General features: G+C 41.8%; 1 protein-coding gene and 1 long non-coding RNA gene across 3 annotated transcripts; one reads left to right on the forward strand and one right to left on the reverse strand.

The window, feature by feature from the left end:
* Nucleotides 1–569: 569 nt before the first annotated feature.
* Nucleotides 570–1,714, reverse strand: LOC148333571 (uncharacterized). The gene is made up of 2 exons (XR_015844190.1): nucleotides 1,588–1,714; nucleotides 570–1,066 (listed from the first exon to the last, which is right to left on the reverse strand). It is a non-coding gene; the product is annotated as an uncharacterized LOC148333571 (long non-coding RNA).
* Nucleotides 1,715–2,175: 461 nt separating this feature from the next.
* tiparp (TCDD-inducible poly(ADP-ribose) polymerase) lies at nucleotides 2,176–23,544 on the forward strand. 2 transcript variants are annotated; one of them, XM_088301045.1, is made up of 7 exons: nucleotides 2,176–2,497; nucleotides 3,412–4,398; nucleotides 16,825–17,014; nucleotides 17,276–17,463; nucleotides 19,493–19,795; nucleotides 21,305–21,562; nucleotides 22,212–23,544. In XM_088301045.1, the coding sequence occupies exons 2-7, from the start codon at nucleotides 3,437–3,439 to the stop codon at nucleotides 22,399–22,401; spliced, it is 2,091 nt and encodes a 696-aa protein (XP_088157171.1). In that variant the 5' UTR covers nucleotides 2,176–2,497; nucleotides 3,412–3,436; the 3' UTR covers nucleotides 22,402–23,544. The 2 variants fall into 2 exon arrangements, with proteins under 2 accessions (XP_088157171.1, XP_088157172.1); XM_088301046.1 differs by having other exon boundaries at nucleotides 2,176–4,398.
* Nucleotides 23,545–27,354: the final 3,810 nt, after the last annotated feature.

The following is a 27,354-nucleotide window of genomic DNA, read 5'->3' on the forward strand; positions in this document are numbered from 1 at the left end:
AAATGGTTTGATGGGAAATTACTTACGTGGAAGTGAAAAATTGCACCTGTCCAAGAATTTTAAGGGAGTGTAGCGCTCAGCATAAAAGAATACGCCCCAGGAGATACATCAGGAAAGTTTGAGTTTCCTTTCAGAATCACCATTTCCTATGGCATAGGCGTTCAATACTGCAATACAAAATATCCCCACAAATGTGGGCCATCGATGTAAAATTATATTGTCAAATGCGTCCCCAGTTAGAGCTCGAGCATGCGCCGCCACTCTGTTTTTGGTGAAACAGATCAGCAGATTCTAACAATGTTCTGCGTCGCCGAACGGTCGGAGTGAAGTAGTGCGCGCTCTGAGGGTATTTTAGTCCCATGCAGGCTGGATATGGAGCAACAAAAGTAGAGTTGTCATTGATTTTACAATTAAATCCGGTTAACTTATTTTGACACTTGTATGCCTGAATGTGAGCATACTGTCTGTATGCTAATAATTGTTTCATGATACAGCTGTTTGACTTTGGAACAGATTAATTCCAATTTCATTTCCTATCGCCCCCCAAAAAATTGAAAGGAAATCTCGGGGATTGTGAAAGGTTCTTCTTTATTTCGAGTCAAGTAGTATACAAGATGGAATATAAGATCTCTTAATTTTATTTATAAATACATGTCATTACTGTGGTTATCTTCCCAGAATATTCTCTGTACATTCTGATATATAGCCAGGCAACAATTATGATAGCACTGATTTAGTGCTCATTAAAAACCCATCAGAGTTGTTCGTAAGAAACAGCAGCTGTTTGGTGGAGTTGGCTTGTCAGCAAACAATTAGACTGTTGCCACAAGGCCATGCGGCACAGCAGGTTCCTGAAAAAGAAAAATGACTTCTGGTTAAACAGGGAGGAAATCGAAGTTGACTTGAAACACTGTGAGTAAGCAATGCAACACCACTGAAAACGAAATAGGTGTCTTTCTGCAAACAGTCCTCCAATTGATATAACAAAGTTAATGCAGGACCAGGGGCAAAAAGGCGCCTGCTGGTCCCAACCCTCATGCATCTTCTTCCGTATGGAGGACCAAACCTGCCAAAATAAAAAATAACAAAAAGTGAAGATAAAAATGAATATGAAAAAAACATTTAAAAAATAAAATAAAATATAAATTTAACTGAATTGTGATATATAGAATTTTTTGTATTTATTTCCACATTTATTTTGCTATTTATTTAAAATTTATAAATCTTTATTTATGTTGTATCTATTTGTATGATGTAGTATTTTTTTTATTTCCAGATTTATTTATCTATATATATTCTTAATCATATTGAAAACAATAATATTTTGATTAAGTCAATTTTGATGCTGCAATAGACAATGAAATGTTATTGAAATGAGGGGCAGTCCTAAGTGTGTCTTCGGTTGAACTATTGGTTGTCGATACGTCAGTTCAGCAAGCACCGTCACTTACCCAATAGGCGAATAGTTCAACCCAAGACACACTTAGGACCGCCCCCTGATTTGAATATTTCCTTCTCCATTTCATTCTAAACAGAAGAAATGTGATTCTAATTAGGGGGAGGTCCAAAGTGTGTTGAACTACTCACCTATTTCGGAATAGTGGAGGACGCACTCCACGACCATCCGCAATCAAATCCATATTTACCACCATCGAGTCGTTTGGTGTTGCTCAAGACACAAGAGCTTTCGCCCTGCTCGATTTCTGCACTGAAATGTCGATCAACCAATAGGCGAATAGTTGAGCCCAACACACACTTAAGACCGCCCCCTCATTTGGCAACATTTTCTTCTGCATTGCAGGATCGAAACTGCCAACATAAAAAAATAAATAATAAAAGTGAAAAGAAAATGTATATAAGAAAAGTAATTGAAAACATATTTAGAAAAAAATACAACAAAAAATGTATTAAAAATTAAAGGCAAAAATAAATAAAAACTTAATAAAAATATTTAATAATAAAAAAAGCAAAATAAAGGTGGGAATAAATACGAAAATAAATATATTCAAACAATTATCAAGTAATTTATGTTCTATTTCTGTTTATTTTTTATTTTATCAGTTTTGTTTCTCCATACTTTCAGCCACCACTAGACGACTCTTCCCCTCTTCGTGGATCTCAAATCCGGATCTCGAGTCCCACCTCCAGCAGGTTAGGAGGCGGGACCTGTCCGGGCAGAGGAGAGGCAGACCGGCGCATCACAGCGATTCCCCTCACAGCAGCTGAGCTCTCCTCCTTGTACTGAGCTGAACTGATCTTTTTGCTTTGCCAAACGGCTCAAGGATACAAAGAGACGGACGGACATGCGGTAGAGTCAGAGCATGAGAGCGACGGGGGTTGCAGAGAGACACAACGAGGTTTACCCGGACTACCGTCTCATCCGCGCACAAATATTGCGGAGCTCTCCGATCGGGCTCCGCCGATGTGCTCACCGGTTGTAACCTACCAAAGAGCGCCGAGACCCGAGTCAGGGTTGGGGGGGGACTTTGTCGCACAGGTAGGCGAGTATTTTTCTTTCTTTTTTGGGCGGACCCACGACTTTGAAGGGACACTGTACGTAGTGCTGTGGTTGTTTAAGGATATAGTCACTACGTACGTAGGCGTAAAGGCGCCTCGATCGTGTCAGCCGAAGAAACGTTTCTTTAAATGATGCGGGGGAGCTAAGCTAGCAAGGTGGATGAAAGAAGGCAGTGCCCGGTGCTCTGGTGCGGGGGTCTTTTTTTCCGCTGTTCCGCCGCAGTGGATATGTGAGCGTGTGTGGGTGCGCGCGCGCGGTGGGCTACGTGCAAAGTTGCGCGGGGGCAGCGACGTGTACGCGGCACGTAGCCGACCCGGAGCTGCGTATCGGACTCCCCTGATCAAAAATACAACGTCCCGGGAGAGGGAGGGAGAGATTAGTTCTCGTTCCATGCCACAGTCTTGATTTTATCGCTCTTTCTTGGAGGCACAAGACCGGTTTTTGTTAGGCATCCAAGAATGTTGAATAAAAGCGCCATTATACAATTATCACAAGATAAACGAAGCTGGTGACAGTGACTTTACCCCCCACCACTACCTTCACGCGGATTAGGTCATATATTTTCCGCTTCAGTTGCTGCTTGCGAATAGCTCATTGTTCCAATTTATTGCTTGTAAGTGCCCGACGCAGTTACATTGTCGTTATTATCCAAGTGCGATCCACTTGGTTGTTTCTTGCTCGTGTCGCAGGAGTTAAATGCAGTGCAAGTTTCGTTTCAGCACGTAGACGGTGCCAGGTCTCTTTCCAGGAAAGGAAAGGCGAGTTTTGAGTTAAGGCAAAGAAACTTATTAATCATTGCTTTCGACGCCAGGGTGACTTCACCTTGGGAAACGACTAAGAAATTATAGACATTTCCTTTGATGACTACCTCTTTATTGCCTCTTTCCCCCCAGGACCGCAGAGGGTTAGGTGTGCAACATGGATAAAACTTTGCACATTCTCCAGAAATCCGCAGACGGTGTACCGACTGGGATCTCGCTGGATGTGAGTTTAAATGTGGATGAAAGGGAGGACTTCACAGAGCAATCGATTGTGGGACTCTCGGCCAAAATACCTTTGGTGAAACCTTATTTCAAAAAGAAGCAGAGGAAACTAGACGCCAAATGCCTTCACCGCGCCTTGGAGGAGCCCATCCTGACCTCACTGCTCAGCAGCGACATGCCGGGGGACGGCGTATTTGTGCCGCGGAGTCAGGCTGGACGCTCGCCGGGGAACCTTTGCGCTGCGGTCGCGGCCAAACAGAACTGCATAGGCCCCGTTTGTGGCCTCAAAGACTCGCCGACCGCTGACGCCGCCGCAGCGGGGAGTGGAGATGTAGAGATGGCTGATACTACTGCGGAGCTTGAGGAGATGGAGCGGCGAGGGGAGCGATCCAAGCCAGGCCTCAGGGCTGCAGTGAGCACAGGGACAATAACGTCAGCCAGCAGGGATGTACCTCCCATAGTCGCACCCCAGGCTTCTCACCAGGAGGGAGCCATCAAAAGTAATGAACGCTCAACTCACCCAATTCCGCCCCCTGTTAAAGACTACGCTGCTCTCCAGGACTCCCACCCCCTACTCCTGCAAGCCCAGCTGCCTGACAAAGGAGTGCTTTTTCAGGACAAAAGTGAAGAAGCCTCGCTGGACTTGGTGTTTGAGCTACTCACCCAGCTTCAGTATCACACACACCAGTCAGATTCTGTGGACATTTGTGTGGATTTCCTCCAAGGACAATGTGTGTACGGCAGTGACTGCGCCCACCACCACACGGTCCTGCCATACCACTGGCAGATCCGTAGGAGCGACTCTCAGACGTGGCAGAGCATAGCGGATGACTCCCAGGAACAGCTGGAGAGACTCTACTGTAACCCGGACAATGACCAAGTCAGACTCAAGTATCAGTAAGTATAAGTCCCACTTTCATAGTGTTTGCATGTAGCTGCCCTTGTGTTACTTGTGCCAAGTAGCTTGTTGCCACTTAGCACAAATCTTTGTGTGTTTTATGTCAGATTTTTCTTTTTTTGTTACATTATTGGCTCGGTATTCGTGCAATAATTTGCCCTTTAAGTTATGTTGACAATACACACACTGATAACAAAAATGTTAACAACATGAAAAAAAACAGTCAGCGGTTGCCACAGTGAGTTATGGTACTCGCAGGATGCATTTGGCACAGTTTTTCCAGTGGAACCTTGAGCATGTAAATAAAAATGATAGTTTAAAACAAATGTTGTTATAGGCATATAACATGCTCAGCTGCAAAGCAGGTAATGTAATATAACTGGCGGACATGTCAAATTCAAATACATATCCTGTTCCGCAGAGTTTCCCAAACTTAGGTTGATATTCTATTGTCAGAGTCAAATGCAATTTTATTGATCACAAGCAGGCACACATATTCATGCCAAAGTACTCTTTGGATTATGTGTTTTGTGTTTGACAAATAGTTTATGTCAATGTTATGGAACTGAAACATGATATTACCGTAGTTCCGTACGTTTGGGCGAATGGATCAAAATAAAGGGCTATAATGCTTTTCGAGTGCAGTTGGTTGCTACGTCACAAGATACTGTCGTGTTGTAAGTCTTACTAACGGATAATGCACGGTAAATGGATAGGTGCTAATGTCATGACGACAATGCTGCCGTAAGCTGATATGCTGCTCGTAGATGATAAGCAACTTCTCATTCATTGTGTTGGAAACACTACACGCTTTCCTCTTTGGTTTCACCAGTGCTGACAAATAGGCATGCACACGTTGGAGTGCAATTGTCCTTCACATAAAAATGTGGCTTTTATTTATTACATCTATGTTTAAAAAGAGACCTGAACGCCAATAATATTTTTTCAAGCCTATAATTATATGCGTAGGGTTATTGTGTGCAAAGGTAATCTATCAGCTCCTCACCATATGACTTCCCCTCTCCCCACTGTGATATTTGTGATTCATTTCCTGTAAGTCAGCCCTCTGCTTGGCTGCAGCTCTGTCCTAAGCAGACTTTAGAGCACTCATGGCAGAGCGTGGTGAACTTCTGTGACCCCCCCTGTGCGGTCACTGACACAGCCGCACTTGGCAGCTTCTATCCCTCCCTCGGTCATAGACATGCACACAATAGAGCACACTCACACACACACCCCCACACACACACGCTCACACACACTCTCTCTCTTCTCTTGCCCCCCCCTCTCTCTTTCTCTCTGCTCGGCACGCAGATGCTCACACGAATGAGAAGAGAGAAGCTCAGTGGCTCGCAGGGCTCACACGCACACAGTTTAGCAGACAGAGATAAACCTCTCTTTCACTCTCCTCTCACACGCCCACAAAGTTACACATTCGCACGCACACACACATGCAAGCACTTGGCAAAGCGTGGTGGGGTGACATAAAGGAGCATGCCGTTTTCTGCGGAACTGTACTGTATGCATGCATAGTCAAACACAATGACAGAACATGCACGGTGACCTTGTTCTAAATAGGAAAAGTACCTCTAAGAAGCCATTTACATGAGTTTTGCCTTGTTAGTTAATATTCCTTGGTGTGCTGTATGCAGCAGGAACAGTACATCTTTAGTTCGCCCCCACAATGTGAGGACAAGAGGTACCAGCAATCGTAGTTCCACCCCGCTACGACATCAGTGATAAATGTCGATTGGCATTGTCAAATGAATGACAACAAATAATAATTATATTTTGTGAAGAGTTTTTTTTTTCGGTACATCTCGTTTTGTACCCAATTAGGTGATGTAGGTGTGGCTTTTGTCGTGTATTAGGGTTGGGTGGCGTTACGGGAATATAGAGTCCCACGATGTCTAAAAATAACAACAGTCTCATTCACAACACTGTCATTAAAAAAAAGAAAGAAAAGAAAAACTGAAGCGCATACGGACCTAATGTGATATCATATTTATTTTTTGATAGCACATATCTAATGTGTATTTCTGTTTTGGATTAATTTTACAATAACTATTTAAAACTAATAGTAGGCCATGTTTCTTGTAACTGCATGGGAAGGACGTTCTGTTAGTCACTCAATCGCTCATAATCCAACACAAGACAAGATGGCTCGCGACTTTAGCCATATTGTTCCCCCAAAATATGCAACTGCTGCAATTTGAAATCGTTTTTTTTTCAGTCGTTAGTTCACACGCTTACAGTGCAACAAGTTTCCAAGCTGCGTAGCATACGAAGGGAGTTTGGACATTTCAACGCCACGGAGGAGACAAAAATACTCCAGTTAGCTTAATGCTAGTACCGTATTACTATGTACTCTGGTATATTGAGAAGATGGCAAAACGGTATGGAAATTTGAAAACCACTTGACCCTTGAAGAAGATACTGAATCCCAATTGCTTCCCACTCTCCGTGATCAGTGTCTGAATGAGCTGTTATACTTTCCCATTTTGATTTTAATTTCCATAAATCATTGTGTGACTGGGTCAATGATGTGCGTGTAAATGCGCTTCAAGTACTTTGATGATAGAAAAGCGTGATACAATTGAAGCCCCTTTGTAAATGACAATAGAAATTTGAGCAATTTCTTCAACGTCAGATCCACTTTGCCGAGGCTTTTCACCATGTTACCATTCCACTCTCACTTTGTCCACGTCTACTCCACCCCTCAACCACATCACCAGGGACCAATCTTGCAAAGATGGATTTGAGGATTAGAAGAGGAATTCAACCCAGGGTTTGAAGTATTAGGCAAGATGTGCACTCAAGTCAAATGATGAATTTGCACAGCTTATTGCACTCCACACCAAATAGTCCATTTTACTGATCAAACATTCACAATTCCTGTAAGATGCGCAGTGTTTTACAGGAATGACACATCCTTTGGCTTGCCTAAGGCCCGCCACATACTGACCGACGTGGCACAAAACAACTGAACGGGGCAATTGCAAAAAAAAAAAAAAAAATGAATTAGTCGGTTGAACTTTGCTTGTGTATAAGAACTTGCTACAACGGAAAAACTGTGATCCCTAGTGTTCTTATCAGCAAACAGTATTTTGGGTCGCCACGAGCACTGATTTTTTTTTTAATTTGGAGTTGAACCACAAACATGACGCAATTGTCAACGTACATGCGGTTTGTCCTGGCGGCTCAAGCTCTGTTAATACAAAGAGAGAAAACATGCCAGAAACAAAGGGAGAGAGTGGGAATATTTCAGTGTCTGTTGGCGCCAACGGCTGGTTAAATCTCACTTTTAAAGGCAAATATATTTTTGGGTGAAAGCTCAAGTGACATCATAGGGTATTTTTGATTGACTGTTAGTTCTGAGAGTCTGAGACGTTGCGACGCAGCTCACCGGCAATTAAACCAGTAGCCCACCGTTGGCCATTCATGAAAGCTGGTTGCCAAACCGCACACACTGCCTGACAGTTCACTCGTTTTTGCTCACGTCGGTTTGTGCGCTCCGGACCAAAAGAGCTTCAACTGTTTAAGAGTGTCGCGCTTCATCATATGAACCCCTGAGCCAAAATGTTGAGCCACTGTGTGCCTTCGACTTTATAGACCACATGCCGTTTCAGCTCTGCGTGTATGCATGAAGATTTATGTCAGAGTTGTTGACTTCAACTGAAACTTTATGCAAAGTGCTCTTCAAACAGGATATGCACCTGGTGATGTCAAACCAAATTCGGCTGTGAGTGTCTTCCGCCCTCATACAGCAAGACAGGCTCAGCTGGCCCCCGTGACAGAAACTGCACATGCCACAAAAATTGGAACAATGCCATTTACATGCACGCTTTTATCATTCACAATTGTCACTCGTCTTTTCCGTGCCGTACATTTGTTGTCTGGTTTGGGTTTTGCTCATGCAGGAAGAAAAAATGTAAATAAATAAACCTCATTCCATGAAGCAAGTTTGACTCGTGGTAGAGTGAAAACTTAACGCTCAGGTGAAATACATTAATTCCATGAACACATGACCTCTCACTAAAACATGGCAAATAGCTTTCCCAAGTCCAACAATGTAGCAAGTTCGGCTTATTTAGGCATTCATCTGCAGGTAGTAAAATTGGGATTTTAAAAGGATGACAGTAGGACTTAAAATATATATATTTTTTCCCACAATGATTCCAATAATTAAGGATGCATGTTAGCTTTTTTTTTCTCCCACTAACTGACAACTTTCTGCCTCTCCAAATTGATACTGATAACCAAACATTAAACGTTACATCGTTCAATGTGTGGGGGTGAGGGGCCAGCTGTTATTTTTTGCAAGAGTCCAGTCCAAGTTGGGTTCAGAAGCGTTATACCCTGTGTAGCGCGCCTAAGCACTAAAGCTACGTAGTTCGCCAAGTAGGGCTGTCACAAATGATTCTTTTTAGAATCGATTTATCGTACCGATTATTCCATCAATCACACCCCAAATGTTGTTACCATGACCGCTAGCAGCAGGCTTCCACCGAGGAGCCGTCACTTTCACTTTGCTGTAATATACAAAAAAAAACACATTTGTCTCCCTTCTCTGCGACCACAAACCCAAACCCATGGCAACATCTTAGTCTAAGCCTGCTGAATTTTTTTTTTTCCAAAATGGTCGACTGCCCTAGCGTCAAGCCACGAATGCATGGACAAATTAGTGCCGAGCATAGTAACGTTAGCCATCGTAAAACCGATGTCTCTCACGTTGTTGTCTGTCAGAGAATGATCATGTGTAGTGACAGCGTTGTCGAGTTCTGGTTAAGACATGTCTGAAAAGTAGCATTGCTTGGAATAAATTATTATTTTTAAAAAAGTATGCAATACGGGTTTTTGTCGCAAATTGGTGATATTTAGCTGCTACGTCATGCAGCAGAGGTTCGGCACTTGACGCTCTTATTGTGACACAAAACAGACCAATTTAGTGTATTTGAGGCCACCCGTGTTATCAATATAGTTTTATTGATATTGGACCAATGAATGTCATGTTATTTTTTCCAACAAATAATTCCAATAGTTATCTGTCTGATAACGATCGTATTTAGAGCATCCTACCAATTTAGTCCATGTTTACAAAATCCTAAATAAACCTACATTTTGAACAACAGTTTTAACATTATAAAATAAGGCGCCAAGCAGCATGGCCCAGCTTTCATTGCCTTTTGTCAAGTATAGTCGCCCAGGATTTGCAGCTTGGAATCCCACAACCTGTGTCAAATGTTTCTAACACATAGATAAATCACGGCTTTTGCGGTTTATAAATGAGTTTAATATTTTCTGTAATGTTCAGCGTGATTCACTCCGTCATTGTCTTCTACTGCTTTGTGCGGCTTTCTTGTGCAGAAAGCAACACGAAAACTGACTGCTTTTGTGAACTAGCGCCACTCGGTTCACAGCCATGTCGTCAATGAAAGCAGTGCGTCATTGAAAGTGCCTCTACGAGATCAGCATAAAATGTAGATTAAAAAATGGTCCCGTTAAATACTTGAAATTATCGATAACATTGATTAATCGCCTAGATGAGTGATTCTTTTTTATTGTTCTTGATTTCTGTTTCAATGTGAGTGTCGTAATGAGCACATTATTGCTACCTATATGACTTGTATGGTAGATGTAGCTCAGATCATGTTTTGCAGCTTGCAGCCATTATATCTAATTGGCTATTAGTCAACTATTTTGCCCATCCCTGGTAGGAATGCTAGTGTCCCTATTTGTCCTTAAAAGTACGCATCCGTGCAAGAACAAAACGTATTTGCGATGCCAGAAACCCTGTTTGCTTGCCTACAGTAACTTACAGTAACAGACCACAAAAGACCTAAAAAAAAAAAAAAAAAAAAAAATTGTAAATAATCTAAAATCTTTTGTCCCATTATTTTTATTTTATTTTATTTATTTATTTATTTGTTTTACCCCGCTGTTACAATGTTAAGTTGTGTTGTCTTGGAGTCTAAAGACGAAATATGCGCTGTATATATCTCAGCGGTCGATATATTCTTAGTCTCCATTGATCAGGGGTAATAAAATGAGAAATGTGTTGTTCATCACGACAATGCAATTGTAGCAAGTTTTGACATTTACATAAATGAATGGCTAAAAGCGTAATATCTCTTACCACGGCTGACCTTTGGTGGTAAATTCTCTCTCGGTGGTGTGCTTATTGTGGCTTTGCGACTTCAAGAGTTGATCCTGTGAGTTCATCAAAGTTCTGGTCCATTCAGCGTGTGGTTCTATCAAAGCTTTTTGCTGCGCTAGCCGGCCGCCACATCTCTTTGATGATGTTCTATAGCGGCTCAATCGGTCCGGTCTATTCATGAGAGCGTGCACGTACGCATGAGCTCGGTCATCACTGTGTTTACCTCAGTCCAATGATAAGATCAATAACCAGCCCAAGAGCAGTAGATGACGTAACAAGCTTGACCGTCATTATAGCAACACTCACATGTTTTGTCATCTGCTCCGTGGATCGAGCTCTTTGCGTTTCTGATTCTTATGATTTGTCGCAAAGCCCAATGTAAGTGGGAGTTCTGTGCTATATTGTTCCTATGTGTGAACAACACAGGTTTAAACCCAGCCATATGCTAAAGAGGAATGAAGGGTTTGCTTATCCCGCATTAGTCATGAAGTCAGCAGTGTGTGGGAATGTTGAAGTCATCACTTCTAGTTAGACAAGTTACACTAATAATCCTCAGCAGTCCAGTTGTTGGTTAAACGCACTATACTGCTGAATATGTGTGTTTTTCTATGCAAGAGCGTGTCTGTACTTTCTGTAATTCAACCCATGATTAGAACACAGCATGTGATGTTAGATTTAGAAAACAGAATGTCTCAAACCCATTTCCTGTAATAAGGGCATGTTTTCGGACTTGAAAGACAGCCTGCTAATTCTTGCATGACCTCGTGACAAAGCGTGTGTGTGCGTGTGTGTGTCAGTGTGTGTTTGCGGGTGAATGAGAGCTCGAGATAGGGCTCTTTTGTTAGCCAGGTGATAAAAAGGCTTGCTTGTCATTAACTGACATTAAGAGTCACAGAGGACTAAGGGCAAAGTGACCTGACACCACACCGTGTATGTGTGAGAGTGCGCATGTGTGCGTGTGCATGCATGAGTGTGTGCGTTTTTGTCAAGTCAGATTCATTCTTTTTATGTCATGTCATGTATATAAAACACAAGATTGTTTTATCTTTTGCGTTAATGCTGTTGTGATTGTGTGTAAACATGAGTTGTGTGTGTGCGCAGGTGCGTGTGTATACTTGCATACCATGAATCAGCAGGGTGAGGTCAGGTGCTGTTCAGTCTCTTTGTTAGTCAAGAATAGGGATGGGTATTCAAATTAATATCCTTCGTGGATGTTCAAAAGACATTTTTATTAGTGTTATTATACTATAAAATTTCGTATTGTAAAAGCCGCGGAACACAATAGATTAACTTGATGTTGCAGTTCCTTCTGCAGCCAGTTTAGGCTGCCAACTCGCTACCCAATTACAAACCCATCAACCTATTTGGACCAGAGAGAGCGATCCACGCGGTAGGTGTTAAAAAAAAAATCTAAGTAATTTTTCAGACCGTTATATCAGTCAAATAATACATATAAACAAAGTTCATAGTGATCATAAAATAATGTATATATTGGTTTTTCATGCTCATCCTGATTCAAGAGTTTTTCTTGATCTCACTGGTAGACGTCGGGCACACATCTTTAAGGCCTCATTCATTTGGGATCCTTAAAGGGATGACCTAAAACGTCAATCTGTATTTTCATTTTCAGCCTCAGTATTGATTTCAACTTTTATAAGTGGTGGGTCTTTCGCTCTCTCTCTTCTGTCAGCCTCTGATTCTCGCTCTTGCACCCTCCGTCACTCACATTTTGGACCTCGGGCATGTTTTACACTCTTTAAGTCCTACAAACTGAGGGAGGGGACACACTTGCACTATATGCTTTATGTTGTGGTGTAGAGCAAAACAGGGAGCATTCCATCCACCAGACGGCACTGCATTTCTTGCCCTTTAGAAAATCATCCAATAAATTGCAGACTGGGCAAAGCCAAATTGTGCCCTATAATCGTGCTTTTACCAACTCTTTTGCCGAAGCATATTTTCACTGTCTGATTATAACGTCCAAAGTCAGCTGGTGAAATTATTTGCTCTTGATTCATAGTTTCCGAATGACTTATTATACTGCAACAAACTGTGATGACCCTGTCTTTTTCTTGACTATGTGACTCAGATAAACAAGACTTTTGTAGATGTTTGGACACTTCTGGCTGCCAATGGAGATAATTATTTTTAAAAGCATTGCATATTAAAACATTTATTGTTGGTTCAGCTGTGCTGTGTCAAAACGGAGGAGATATTACTTACATAAACACTGTCCATCCATCCATTCATCCGAATGTAAATTTTCGTAAAGTGGATAATGTCATTTGGGAGAATATTTAAGCTTCATGTTGTAACATGCATTAATAGAACATGTTCATTCTTTAACTAGACAACTTGAATAAACTTTTGCATTATGTTAAAAGAGTAACATTGTGAAGAAGCACAGATACAAAGTTTTACCGTATTTTTGTGACCATATGGTGCACCGTATTAAAAGGCGCCCGTATTTCTGTATTTAACACATACATTAGGCTCACCGTATTATTGGGCGCAGGCATAAGTTACGTCTTAAAACATACGGTATCATGTATGCACGCTAAAAAATACATTAGCATGCATGCTAGCGTGTGTTTTTAAGAAAGTAGTGGGAGCAAAACTGAGTTGGGTTGTACTTTATTGACATTTTTAACATGCCAAGTTCCCTCTCGTCATTGTCAGAGTCAGTCTTGTTGCCATGCAGCCCCTCATAAATGATGCTGGCTTTTACAAGAGCTCGAACAACACGTTAGGCCAAACATCTACAATCCAGTCACAAATTGTGGCTTAACTTGCCCAGTGCTGCCTCCTCAGTCTTAGTATAGCTCTATTTGCCAACTGTTTAGTTGAAGGCAAAAACTACTAGGGTGCTTGTTTGAAAATGCCGGTTTCAACCTGCATTGTTTACGTAGGAATGGACTGGAAAAACGGTCATTTGAGTGATTATGTAAGTGTCCACGAACTTTAACAAGTTGACTCTGACTGACAGGACGATATTTAAGAACCCCATGCACTCCTTAACTGGATGAACGACTGAACAGGACTGCCCACCGTGCAATGACCAAACATATACACCGACCTAATAGAAAAAGCGAGTGTTTACGCCAAAGATTAGGTGAAAGCCTATAAATGATTTGAAACCAATGACTATGTTATACGCTATCACTTGGACACAACTGAAACATACAGTTTATGTTGAGTTAGCAAGCGGTTAGCATTAGCGCATGTAAATTTTTGAGAAAAGTTAAGACTTTTAAGCGTGCCTTATAGTCGTAAAAATCCGGTAATTGAAATGTGACTATAATGGAACTTAGCAAGTTTTCTGTGATGTCGTGTTAGTGGTAACATCCTCATTATGTTAATAAAAACGGAACGGCAACTCTAACCATCGAAATTGTCATCATTGTCCAACCCTGCCACAAAGTTTTACACACTTCTACCAGCAAACAAGCAATGATTAAATCATAACCACTTCAGATGGGATTATAAAAATGTGTCCTTTTCAAAATGAAGCTCCTATAAATTAAGAAACATGACACCAGTCTGTTTGTGTGTGTTTGTGTCTCTGAGTGTTTTTGTGTGAAAGAAGCATTCGTCAGCAGATCTTATCAACGGTTTTATCGAGGCATGGCTGGATGAGGCTTGCATGTGTGTACATGAATCTGTCTAAAGAATGTATGCAAGTGAGCTCTCAATTTTTTTTTTTTTGCTTGTCTGTGACGTTCACGCTAGCATGACTGATGCTGGTATGCAGGTCCTTGTGTGTGTGCGTATGTGTCTGTTTGTGGATATGTTTGTGTGTTTGTTTGCATGTGTCTAGCCGTGAGAACATTTGAAGGCATATATTATGTGTGCGTGTAGGGTTGGGGTGTCGATGGTTATTTACAACCTTTATTCCAATGCTGTGAGTTTTTTTAACTTTTTTTTACACGGAGTGCAAGGCTTGTTCTTTTTCTAGCAACAGTGCCGCCTCGCCCTTCACATTACAACTGTGAACGTTCAGCTGCTTGGTACAGAGCAGGTTTAGCCGTTTTTTTTCCCCCTTTGTAGGTTGCCTCCACACCTTTAGCACACCTCGGTTCGTGTCAGCAGATGTTTTAATTTCATGATTTACACATGTAATGTATCAAGCTTACATTGCCAGAGTGAGTGCCAAAAAAGTCTCTTTCCAACTTTTGATTAGCTTTCGTGTCCAAAGCACCCCGTTTGAGTGCACTTAATTTAACTGGCGGAATTTTATTTTTGGAACATAACAAACCAGTCGAGAGCAAGGGAGGGCAGGCTGCCTAAAAATGCCACATAAGTACACTTTGTATACTGATAACATTTGAAAATGTGATTGTTCAGCAGCATATATGAGTCATATATTATACGTGTCCAAAGAAAAAAGAAACGGTTTGTAGGGGGGAGCATGCAGCTGCATCTGGAGGGCTTTCATCCAAAACAAAAGCAAAGAAGCAGTCAATCAAAACACAGAAACAATTAAGCATGTGCTTTTATCTGAATCCACTTGCCTGTGCTGTACATTTTCTCACATTTTTCTGTTTTCATCCAGCTGGCTCCTTCCTCTTCCTCTTTCTGTTTCTCAGTCCACAATCACTGTCACAATTCTCTTTCGATGTCATCATCAAACATTTTTTAATTACCGGAACTTGGCTCGAAGTTTTGCATGAATGTTTCAATACATTTTCTGACTTTGACTGCTCTGACTCTGCACATGTTTCGCATATTCATACCAGTTTTACTTCCTCTTTCAAACATTCAGTCACAGAATAACAAAGTAGGAACAGACGGCGAATATATACAGTTGATTTAGAAGTGTGTACAGAAATGAGTCGGCACTTTGTTTTTGTCATATTATTGTGAAGTGGCCAGTACACGAACCCACTGAGCCACAAGACCCATAATTACAGTTTTATAAACAGGTGCATCTTAATAAATTTTAATTAATTTGATGATTATTATGGGTTACAGGTAAACCTCAATTTCACCTGCTCAAGAAATTTGAATATTACATAATAAATATAAAGCTGACCTGTTTAGTGCGTGAAAGCAGTTTTTAAAGTAGGCCCACTGGACATAGTTGCGATGCAGTGAACTTGCACTATTGTTAGCAAATGTTTGCAAAAAGTCACAGCTTATCATTTTTTAGTTAGAATTTGGCAAACGGGCCACCCCCCCTTATTTGCACTTTCTCAACTTCCACACAGTTGGATGGGATTTCATCCGTTCACATGATTCCCGACCGCACAATCTTTGCTTTTAACACACTTCCCGACAGACACGCATCTCTGTCAGTTACTTTCCCAGCAAACAAAATCAATGGGCCAGTTAATTAACCTTTAGTGTGCGGCGTTTTTTTATTTAACTGTGTGAGTATGTATTTGGGAATGTTAATATGCGGCCGTGTTTGCTTGCGTGCGCACATATCACCACTGTCTGTGGCATAGCGTGCCAATATATGGTGCCCGTATTTATGCAAGTGTTATGTCTGACCCAGAAACACTATTTGCCAGAGGCCATATGGCAGACCAATGTAGATAGACTCCCCCCAACACCCCCCCACTCCGAACACACACACACACACGCACACACACAGACATACACACACCATGAGGTGATGACCCAGCGAGCTCAAGAGAGGTCATGTACAAGCTGCAGTATTTTGTCCAGTAGCCATGATTCTAATGCATGCGTATATTTGAGCAAAGGGCCTCTGAAACTGGAAAACACTTTTGTTTGTTTGTCATTCTGGAAACAATGCTGCATCCAATTAAGATACGTATCATAGCGTTAGCATTGATGGTGCTTAATAAGCTTAACAAAACAAAATGTTGGACTCAATACAGACATGTTTTCACGTTCCATTGTAATATAAAGACTTTTTTTCTACACCAAAACAAAAGCTTAATTTAAAAAATGATCATTTAAGCCATGCCATTCTTTGTATAAAGACTCTTTGTGGCTTTTGTTGAACATGTTCAGACTGAGCAAATTACTTGTGAAAACTGATTCGTTGTATTTATTTACGTTGAGTTAGCTTTAGCAGAGGAAGCTAAGCAATCATTTGACAGTCGTGCATGTATCAACCTTATAATTATAAAAAGACTCAAATCACAACATTTCAGTCGTGTTTGTCCAGACAGAGTCTCTGGTCTCGTCTGGTATGCTGCTCTTAGGCACCGGGGGTTAATATGCCTGCTTTGTGATCTGTGAATGCAAATTATCGTGGTTTATTTCCAACAAGATTTTTATTTTCTGCTATGTGTTTCAGGGGGTCAGTGTTTTCTCTGGACTTTGGAGCCATGCGGGTTTGTGACCTGAAGTTTGATCGTGTCCGCCGTCTGTCCACTCCCCCCAATCCTCTCGCCATGCCCGCGGCGAACCCAAACCCCACCCCTAGCTGTCACACAGTGTGGAAGTACTACTGCAGAGACAACTTTGGCTGGAGGGAATACTCAGAGGTGAGGCACGCGCATGACCACGAGGCCAGACACATAAATTCAACCTCGATCAATCAGTTAGCTAGCAGCTTGGGGCGGATCAATACCGGCTCATCTGAATACACTACAGTGACACTTGTAACACAGCTGTCATCAACAAATCACATTTTAACTTCCGCCATTCCTCTATTGACTGCAAAATACACTTAGCCATTCTATGAATGTTGATGATCTTCTTTTCCATGTCCATCCCTTTTCCCTCCACCTCCCTGCCTCCAATAGCCTGTTGTTAAGCTTATAGAAAAAGCAACTCTGAGGGGTCTCAAGGAGGTGCGATTCATTACGCTCCAGAACCAGTACATCCTAAACATCAGGGAGGGCTTCCAGCAGAATGCCATGTTTGGGTTCAGGCGTCAGATCAAGAAGCGGCCCATGTTCATGTCTTCGGTGATGCTCGCACCTCACCTAGAGTAAGTAAAACGTCAGACTTGATTTGAACTATCGCTGGGCTGTTTGCTATACAAACTGACACCATGGAAAGACCAGGTTGACACTCACGACCTGCTTGATGTATGCGCTTAATCCATTTCAATTAGGGTTGGGAGAAATGACAACATTAATACTGCACTGTAGTCCATGTAAATATATTGACCTGATATTGATATGCAAGTGAAGAGTACATACTGAAAAGTTTGGGATACATTGTGCCAATGGGCCACCACTCATTTGTCCTTTTAACAGCCTCTGTTCTTTACAATTATTTATCCTTTAACCTTGACAAGATTGAATGACTCAAGTAGACCTTTCAACATGTGGCACACATTGCATTGCCTGTGAGTTACCCGACACAACACTGTGTGAGAGGTCACCATACATGATGGCGTTTATAAGCTCCATTAGGAGTGATTGGCGGTTGATTCTGGGTTGGCTTGGTTTTTATCAGGTCACCAAAATGACAAAGTGCGGAAGCGAAGTGTCCTCAATGTGTGCAGATTGAAAATGGCTCTGTGAGATAGGAACAGTCAAGAACGCAAAACAAATTCGTCATGTGAAAAACAAAAAAAAACAGGAAACAGAAGATGGAAATAAGCGTCTTTGAGAGATCCCACTTCTCTCTGTGGCCATTTTCTCGAGTAGTGTGATGATTCCCACACCTCACTGCAGTGATAGTCCAGAAGAAATGTGATACCAGATTCAAAACAAGTGTCATCTCACCTCATTTGCAGAGTTTTTCACGTCCTCGGCCGAGCGCCAGTCATCTGCTCTCATCCCACACTGAGCGAATTAGAACGAGCTGTTCGTACAGGACCTGGCAGCTATGAAAAGGGAAAATGTAGGAGTGTCAGAGACGGAGGAACGAAGATGAGATGGTGGGTGCAGAGGACACAGAGAGACAGTGAGTGAGAAAGCGAGGCGCGCAGCCAAGAAAGTGAAAGATGGAGGGCGCTAAATGGTTTCCAGACCGGTTGAATGGAGTGTGAAACGTGACTGTGAGCTGGAATTTGGAACAAGGGATTTTGTTCCCGTGAGTTTCCAGTGAATGCTGTATTCAGAATTATTTGTGTCCAAAACAAGTGCGTGTGTCTGTTAGGACCTGTCTATATGCAGCTTAATGGTTGAGGTCATTTGTTTGAGTGACACTCTGCCTCCTTTCCACTCCACTGGTCCCTTGCCATTATTTCATATCTCAATTGCTTAGTGTCAATTCTTCAAAGCCTCGTGGGGATCGGGACGTCGATCGCGGCGTGAGATCGAGACCAGACAGACAGGACGAAGAAAACTGTCAGTATAACTTAGAGTCAAACTGATCAAAATCTCTTGACGGCATACCCCGGCTTGTGTTCTTATGGCTGATGGCACTGGCTGCATTTACAGTGGTAGAGTGAGAAGCTGACAGACAAACCGCCGTTAGTGACCCACATGACAGACAAAATGACTTTTTCTGACACTATGACCGCTCTGCAATATGCAATTTATTTGTCTGCCTTTCATGTCTGGTGTTTGGCTTTCTCGGCTCTGTTACATGCTGGCATCATCGTTGACAGCTGGAGGGTTATTGTGGAAGAGCAAGGCATGGTAGTTCATTCGAATAACCAGCATTTTGACAATAATGAACCTCAGACTGGGACGATAACGAACATTGGGTGGACCTTGTATAAGATCCTCGAGCAGCCCCAGCCATGAGTGAGAAAAAAAATCCTGGGGCAATGCCTGCCTGAAATGCATGTTTTTAGGATATATGAGGGAATCTCGAACACCCGGAGAAAAACCTCACATATATCTACTGTGGTGATGCAAACTCAATTGCAACTAAAATATTTTATGACGGATTTTATATTCCTTTTTACAAGCACTGTCAATGCATATACGGAAGGTCATGAAATACCCGCACCATGAAAATGCAACACCAGGTGTATTTCACCTTTAATTACTGACCTAAATCTGAGTGGGTGATATAATTGGATGCACTGTTAAAGAGCTTGTGTCTCTTCTGTTCAGGACTTTGGGTGGCATCTCTTCATCTGCGCTGTCTAGTTCTTCCTCCTCCTCATCCGGCTCATCAATGGATCTCACGGCGTCGCATCCGCTCTCGCCGACGACCACCAACCCGCCAAGCCTTTTCCCCGAGACCTGGATGCCCATGGCAGTGAGCCAAGACTTCCTGCAGGTGCCTGTGTCCCGCGACGACCGCAGCTACAGGACCGTGTACAGCTTGTTCCACAAAACGGTGGCGGAGACCAAGTTCAGGATCATTAAGATACTGCGAGTACAAAACCCCTTCCTCTGGGAAAAGTACAAAAGGTGAATTGTGGATTTCTTCTTCAACCCCTTTTTACACAGCCTGTCCGATCCCATTTAGCAATTTGTTACAGAACAAAGGACTAATATAAATGTAACACTATTGTAATCTATATTTACATAAATCAAGTAAAGCAAGAAAAAAAATGTCAAAAAATATTTTTATTGAGTTTGGATTAGTTGATCCATAGCGCTTTCTTTTATGGTGAGTTGATTTGCAGTGTATGTCAGTGTTTTATGCGCATGGTATTTTCATGCAAGTTTGGATTGACAGGAGCCTCAAGCTAAAAAAAAGTTTGGGAAACGCTGCGACAAGATACAAGCACAAAAAAAATTGCTTTGTCATTGGCATGTAGAATATGATAATGGCGAATCCAGCCGCGTTGCATTTAATCCCATCTTTTGCTGTGACCAGAAAAATGTAATGCGTCAACCCTCTGGTCCATGTTTTTGTTGCTGTCGCTGAGCTTGCGAGCATTTCACACTCAGCTGGATTCTCACAGAGACGTGATTACATAGTGCGGGATGTGAAACGCTGCGAAGGGGAAGAAAAGATAAATGAAACTAGCACTGTTGGGGCTTCGTGAGAACGAGCTGGCGTTGGTGTGCAAATGAAGCGGATGGGGTGAAGTTTGGGTGACGGCAATGTTCCGTTTGTGAGCACGGTGGGCAAGCCGGTCGAAGCAGGGCGGGTCCTATATGCGGTGACACACACGCACGCACACAGTCTGGTACCGCAAGGGTTTCACAATGACTGACATGTCATAATGAGAGTGAGGCCCCATTCTGAGCATTACTTGATTACATCCCCTCACTCTTTTTTTGACAGAGAAATGCTTTATGGTGTGTGTGTGTGTGTAATTGTATGTGTGGGTACGTGCATTTGCAGTCAGCATAATGTGCCATTATATTTGATGGTAGAAAAGTGTAGGGTTTGTGTTTGGATCCGCACCATGGCCGTCTGAGTTAGGTCACAAGCTGCAGGATCACGGGAGGCCACGCTAGGGTCACCACCGAGCTGGCTTTCGCCTGTGCATGCCTGATTGATCCGCTCACATGGAACGAGTTGTGCGCCTGTGTTGCTCAAGAAACGGATTAGGCCGAATGTTCTTACTGCTTTTAGCACGAACACGGTTGTGATCGCAACTTTTGGATTCATGCTTTATACTAATTTATAAACTGCATTTGTGTATCAGCATGTTTTTTTTTCATTCCTTTTTTATACCTTTTAGTGGGGTAGTATGGTGGCGCTTATAGTTCGCATATCTACCTCACAGTCAAAGTCTCTTTAAATTTTGCCACAGACATTCGCTGCATGCTTCCTAAATTCTAATTCCCAAAACATGCATTTGGAAAACAAAATTTTCCAAAGATGTGAATATTACATAAATGTTAAATAAATAAATGAATAATAATGAATGAATAAATGTTCAAGCTCTGTTATGGCATACATGTCTAAAGCAAATTATTTTATGTCAATGTTTGACTGAGTCTCTTTGTCCATTCCAACAGGAAGAAAGAGTACATGTCCCGACGTATGTCCGAGATGGATCGGCTGCTGAGCGAGCGTCACCTCTTCCATGGCACCTCGGCGGACGTAGTGGAAGGCATCTGCAAGCACAACTTTGACCCCCGGGTCTGCGGCAAACACGCCACTATGTTTGGCCAGGGCTCCTACTTCGCCCGGAAGGCCGTCTACTCGCACAACTTCTCCAAGCGCTCACCCAAAGGAGTCCACTGTATGTTCCTGGCCAAAGTGCTCACTGGCAGGTGTGTGTTCCATCATCAAATCAATTAGTGGATTTTTTTCCCTTTGGTGTCAGGTTTAGCGTAGAATCATGTTTTAATTAGTTTCAGGGGGAACAACAAAAATATTAAGAAAGCATCAACAAAGAGAGCAAGCCATTTCAAAGCTTTAGATTGGTCAGTGATTTGTAAGAATAACAGATATGTGAAAAAATCTGAAATTGTGACACCTCCCTGTGAAGAATCACCACCACAAAGCCAAATCACCCAAGTTAAGTCAACTGCACACTGACTTTCACTCTAATGCCTTTCAAGTGCATCACGGTAAATGTCCTCGATGTTATCTATTTTATTTATAACCCCAGAGAGCGGCGAAAAGATTTATGGTTTACGGCTCCTTAGGCCTGCACAAACAAAGTGGCAACGCGCGCTCATTTCCTATACGTTCACCACACAAGGTTCATTCTCTTATATGAACCCACATGCTCTGATGTTTCTATTATTCAAGCTTCCTTAAGCACACAAAAGAGCGGCAGCCTTGTCATCATTAAATTTAGACGAGCCTTCTTCTAGATGTTGAATTATTCCGTAACCCTCCAGACAGACGTTTGTCTGAAAACCACGTAATGCTCTTAATTGTCTACATGCACTCAACATGACCTCGTCTCTGCAGGTTTACTGTAGGAAATCCTTCAATGCGACGACCGCCACCCATCAACCTCCGCGACGCCTCCAGTGACCTGTATGACTCCTGTGTGGACAACTGGGTGGACCCTCAGATCTACGTCATCTTCAACGACGACCAGAGCTACCCGTACTTTATCATTCATTACGAGGAGGTGCCCAGCACGGTAGCCCTCTGAGCAACCTCTGGTTGAGGCTGCTGAGGTGGTCAAGCTCACCGAATGCCACCTAACGGCTGAAAACACATTCTAAGAGACGCTTGCAAACAAAGCTGTCAACTGGATTCAACCGGACTGGGCTCTGCAGTCAAGAACCACAGACAAGTCCTGACCGGACCCAACTGGATACAACTGGACTGTCGGGGGACAACAATCGACGTCACTCCCTCAGTACATTCATATGCACTAGAAAACATCCAAACATAATACATGTAAACATTGGATTTGGATTGAAACTCGTATTGCTCCTTTTAAATGCCACTCTATTGAATTGCATTAAATTCTATAAGAGACAGACGGGCAAACGTATACATCCAGCACATGGAGAGTAGGATCTACTACTTGATGAATGTGTGCATGAATCTGAGCATTCAGAGGTGGATGGCAGCTTGTAACAGTCATGCTTGGCTGGAGTCTTAAACCGCGTAAGCTAGGACATTCAAGGAAAACAAACGTTATCGCCCTTATCTTTTAATAAGTAGTAGACAGTTGTCACCTTTCAGTTTAGTATTTCAAGGAAGCAGCAACCAACAAATAGACGCTTCCAATAACTCGGACCACACCATTCGTTAAAAAATTAAAAAAAAAAAAAGAAAAAACAGAAATACAAACAAATACCTTGTGTTTTTTCCCCAGCTGCTGGCCTGTATGTTTTTCAAGTTTCAAGTCCAAGTGTTGCGTGTTTCTATTTAGTGGACTTAAATCTCGGGGCCTCTTCAACCGGTCAGTGGACGGAAGTTTTGAGTAAGACTTTTTCCAAATGGACATCTACGTACTGTAAGCCTTCAGGTGGAGGACTCATACGAAGTTACAACTGTTCCTGGTTGGCGTTGTTGCCTTGGCGCCCACCGCTTTAGTTTCCGACAGGGGGAATTGAAGTGTATAGTTTTCTTGCTGAGGCTGCAGCAATGAAACGTATCTCTCTCTCTCTCTGTTTCTTTCTCTCTGATTGCTCATGCTCAGAGACTGTAGACAAGTTTGATTGAGACAAACTGTACAAACGTTCGTTGTTTATATTTGAACTTGTGTGCCTTTTGTTCATAAAAAATGTTTATTTATGTTAGTTTAATGTAACATTGATTGAATAAAAAATGGAAAAGCAAATGTCTTGCAGGAATGTGGTTTATTCTATGGAATTTCAGCACTTTTTTTTTATATTCCACTCAAAATAGTGTTTAACACGTATTGGCCACCTGATTGAACATGATTGAACCCATAAAACCTTTTTCTTTCCCGTTAAGAAGTACAAACAAGCGACTAGAGTTTGATTCCTTTAAGCGCTTTTTCTTTAACAGGTTAAATGATAGTTCATGCACAGATTTTTGTGCATAGCTAAACTTTGTGTTCCTCTCAGAACACAAAATAGATTGAATCAAAGGTGCCTCAAAGAAATGATGACTCAACAAACAACGTCTTTCGCACCTCTGCACATTGACAAACAATAAATGAAGGGGATTTGGCTATTTTTGGAGGCAAACACTAATTTCCCGTCCGCTCTTCTTTACTATCCTACATTATGTATTATAAGCTATGCAGCTGTCATGTTAACTATTTAAAAACCTTTCAAATGTCCTCGCTGTGACACTGTACTCTGAGAGCTTGCTAAGAGACTTCTCGGTGTGATTACTGGATCCTTTCTGTCAGCAGAGAAGCCTCCACCCCATCACACACCCTTTTTGGCTCCTCACCCAAAGCTGTACCGAGCGGGTTATGACGTGAGTGCCGTGTCTAATGCGGTCTAGGGGAGGTGGGGGGGGGGACGCCGTCTGTCCCAGAACAACAGTACATGTTGTTGACATGGAGCAATTGCGAGCTTTTCTAGGTTGAAAGAAAGAAGTATTTCCAAAATTCAAAGTTTATAAATAGAAGGATATACAGATAGTGGGGATAGGTCATCAAACTGAGCTGTATTCCTAAAGTTTGGTTATTAAATTAAGTAAGAAGGGCACCATATTCATAGTCATTTCTGGTATATAAAACAGTTGTTACTTTATGACAGCCCCAGTGGGCATCTGATGTCAATTAATCATCAATATGACGTCAAAATTATTCAATTGTTGTCAAATCGACGTTGAATTGACATCAAATGCCCAATGAGATGACTACTGAATATTATCTTTGTTAAAGTGAGATTAAATCACCCCTAGCTAGCATTGGGTAATCTTTGTTAAGGTTATCTTGTTAATGTTTCAGTCGAATAAATATGGTTTGTTCAAACTGAAAGATAAACGTTAAAAAAAAATGGGAACAATAAAATTCAAGCAATAAAATTGTGGTCATCTGCCATTCAAAAGTTACCACATTATGGAATTATTTTTTATTGAATTATTTTCGTGAGTTTTTGTTTTTCTATATTTAGTCAAATATTTTGACAAAATTCACTCCACCATTAAAGATCCGGTCACAAATTATGTGAATATTCAGAGACATTTTTTTTTGTTCCATTTATATGCCTGTGTTGTTTTATACTGCATACTTGTTGGGGTAAATACGATTTCTTTTAGCTGATTTTGAGCCGTAATTATTATATCACTTGTCCTAAAGTGGGAATCCACATTGCTAGTGCAATCTTTCACCCTATTTCCTCCTTCGTGCATTGCCTCTTATGGTTGTGCTGCCTGCATTTTGCTTGTCCCAAAGCTCCCCTCGGACTACGGTCACTGTCATGTGAGGCTGTCGTGCTGAGAGTCACTTTTTTTTTTTTTTTTTGTTATGAAGAGCGGGAATGAAGGAGTGGGGGTTTAGTTATTTTGCTCTCTTCGTGCCTCCTCGATGGGCTGCGTGCCTGTCTGCTCCTCTCGTGTGCATGCAAGCTTGCGCAGGTTGCCCTCTGTTTGCCCCCATCTCCCGCTCTCCTTCCCTCTCTCATCCCCCCCAGTCTCTCTCGCCTCACTCCTCCCTCTGTTAATCTCACACCCCGCCCATCCTTCTCTTTCCTCTCTCCCCCACCTTCCTGCCCCCTCTCATCAGCTCTTAACGGCTTAAAACTCCTTTTTGCCCTCTCATCTTAACAATTCTACCCCCTTCTCTCTCTCTCTCTCTCTCTCTCTCTCTCTCTCTCTCTCTCTCTCTCTCTCTCTCTCTCTCTCTCTCTCTCTCTCTCTCTCTCTCTCAAGTGGCTGCCTCCATGAGTCATGCAGCGGGCACTGGCTGGGTTTGTTTGCCTGAATGCCCTCCAGGAATTGCTGCCGGCACACATAAAGTACTACTTTGTAGACCTGCTGGCTGAGGTTAGCAGAGCAAAGCAGGAGAAGATGTGCAAGAAGGGAAGGTGGCATAATGCACACTGAGTGATGTGTCTGTGTGTGTGACAAAAAATACATTTGTGCAAAATATAGTCTTCCCAAATGAGTTGAAATGAGTTGTGAGTGGGGCATACCTTTATACACCCACACAGACATGCACACGCACACACATTCACACATACACACGCACATTCATTAGTATATTAGTGCAGTAAGGCGATAAAAATTCTAAACTAATCACAGAAAAATTCTGAAATTAATTGTGATTAATCAAAATTTTTAACTTCTGTTTTTGTGAGGCTTCAAACAGATATTTATTTGAATATCTTGAAATAAATCACCAAATATGAAGTATATTTGAATTTAAAAAAATCTTTGATCCTTGAATATGATCTAAACTGAGTCATTTGAAACAATTCTCCAAAATTCTTGAATATGATCTAAACTGAGTCATTTGAAACAATTCTCCAAAATTATACAGTATATTTAGTTCTGCCAACAAGCACCACACTCCAGTAGTGTTGCTTTAAAAGGCCCAGTGTTAACTTGTGTTTTGTTCTGATACAGGTACAGTATTTTAATTTGGCTTTGCAAGATATGCAAATTATTTTTGAAGTACATAAAATTGAGTAACCTGAGTTGAAATATTTAATATTTAACTTTTTTTTTAAAATGTATCTCGAGTTAACACTTTAATTTTGACTGCTTTCTACCTAACCCAGCAGAAGTTACATTCGGCAAGTTGACCTCTGTCCATGGGTACACCTTAGCAAAGTGCTCTACAATTCCCTTTTTTGAGTGATATTTTTGAAAAACAAAAAGTTATAATATGAATGGTCAGGACCTTAGAATGTGCAAGAATCAATATTGTGAGCAGGGCCCTTCCACCTTGCATCAGTGATCTCGACATTATCTTCCATGTTCAGTTGCTGCTGGCCAGATGTCTCAATCACAGTGTGATTCCGACATCTGCCTTTGTGTCATACTCATCTTGAGTGAACAAAGACTACTAATCCAAATCATTTCAGGTGGATTTAGATTTGATTTTGATCTCACACTGCGCCTCCGCTTATCACACACTCCAATCTAAATGATTCCATGTTTCCTTTTTTTCCTGGAAATGAGAATGAAAAACGCTTAAGGATTGAGTTACAGAAACGGCTCCCGCTGACAGAATCAGGACAACTGTTTCATATTGGCCTTTTTATTTCTGCAGCTATTACCACAGACTGTCACCGTTTGACCACTTGTCTGCTCAACACACAAGCTGTAATTCACCGGTGTGTCATAAAAAACATTCACGTTTGTGAAATATGTCACCTGAAGACAATTGTTTTACATGAATGGAATAGAATAACAACTTGTTGTGGTTTGAGAGTTCCTGCGATCGACTCTCTTCTTTGGCCTTCAGTTGAGGACTTTATACTTGACTACATTTTTTGTACTCCTGCTTCCTCTTACATTCCAAAAGCATGCCTGTTAGGGGAATTGTACTCTCTGAATGTGCATCCGCTACATTAGTGATTTCGCAAACGTCTTTCTGGTTTATGGAAGACGACGTAATGTGTAACAAGTATAGAAGTACTATTAGGGTCATACAAAGGGTGAGAAAATTGTCTCCACTGATTCGTTTTCTCCAGTGATTGGCCTCTTTAAGGTCACAGGTGAG

The sequence above is a fragment of the Idiotropiscis lumnitzeri genome, chromosome 7 (genome assembly GCF_059441095.1).
Source record: "Idiotropiscis lumnitzeri isolate Australia: NSW breed Sydney's pygmy pipehorse chromosome 7, RoL_Ilum_1.0, whole genome shotgun sequence".
Taxonomy (NCBI): domain Eukaryota; kingdom Metazoa; phylum Chordata; class Actinopteri; order Syngnathiformes; family Syngnathidae; genus Idiotropiscis; species Idiotropiscis lumnitzeri.

Coding starts and splice junctions, on each gene's coding strand:
- tiparp (XM_088301046.1), top strand. CDS start 3,437: ATGGATAAAACTTTGCACATTCTCCAGAAATCCGCAGACGGTGTACCG. Junction 17,015..17,275: donor GCTGGAGGGAATACTCAGAG/GTGAGGCACGCG, acceptor TGCCTCCAATAG/CCTGTTGTTAAGCTTATAGA. Junction 17,464..19,492: donor ATGCTCGCACCTCACCTAGA/GTAAGTAAAACG, acceptor TCTTCTGTTCAG/GACTTTGGGTGGCATCTCTT.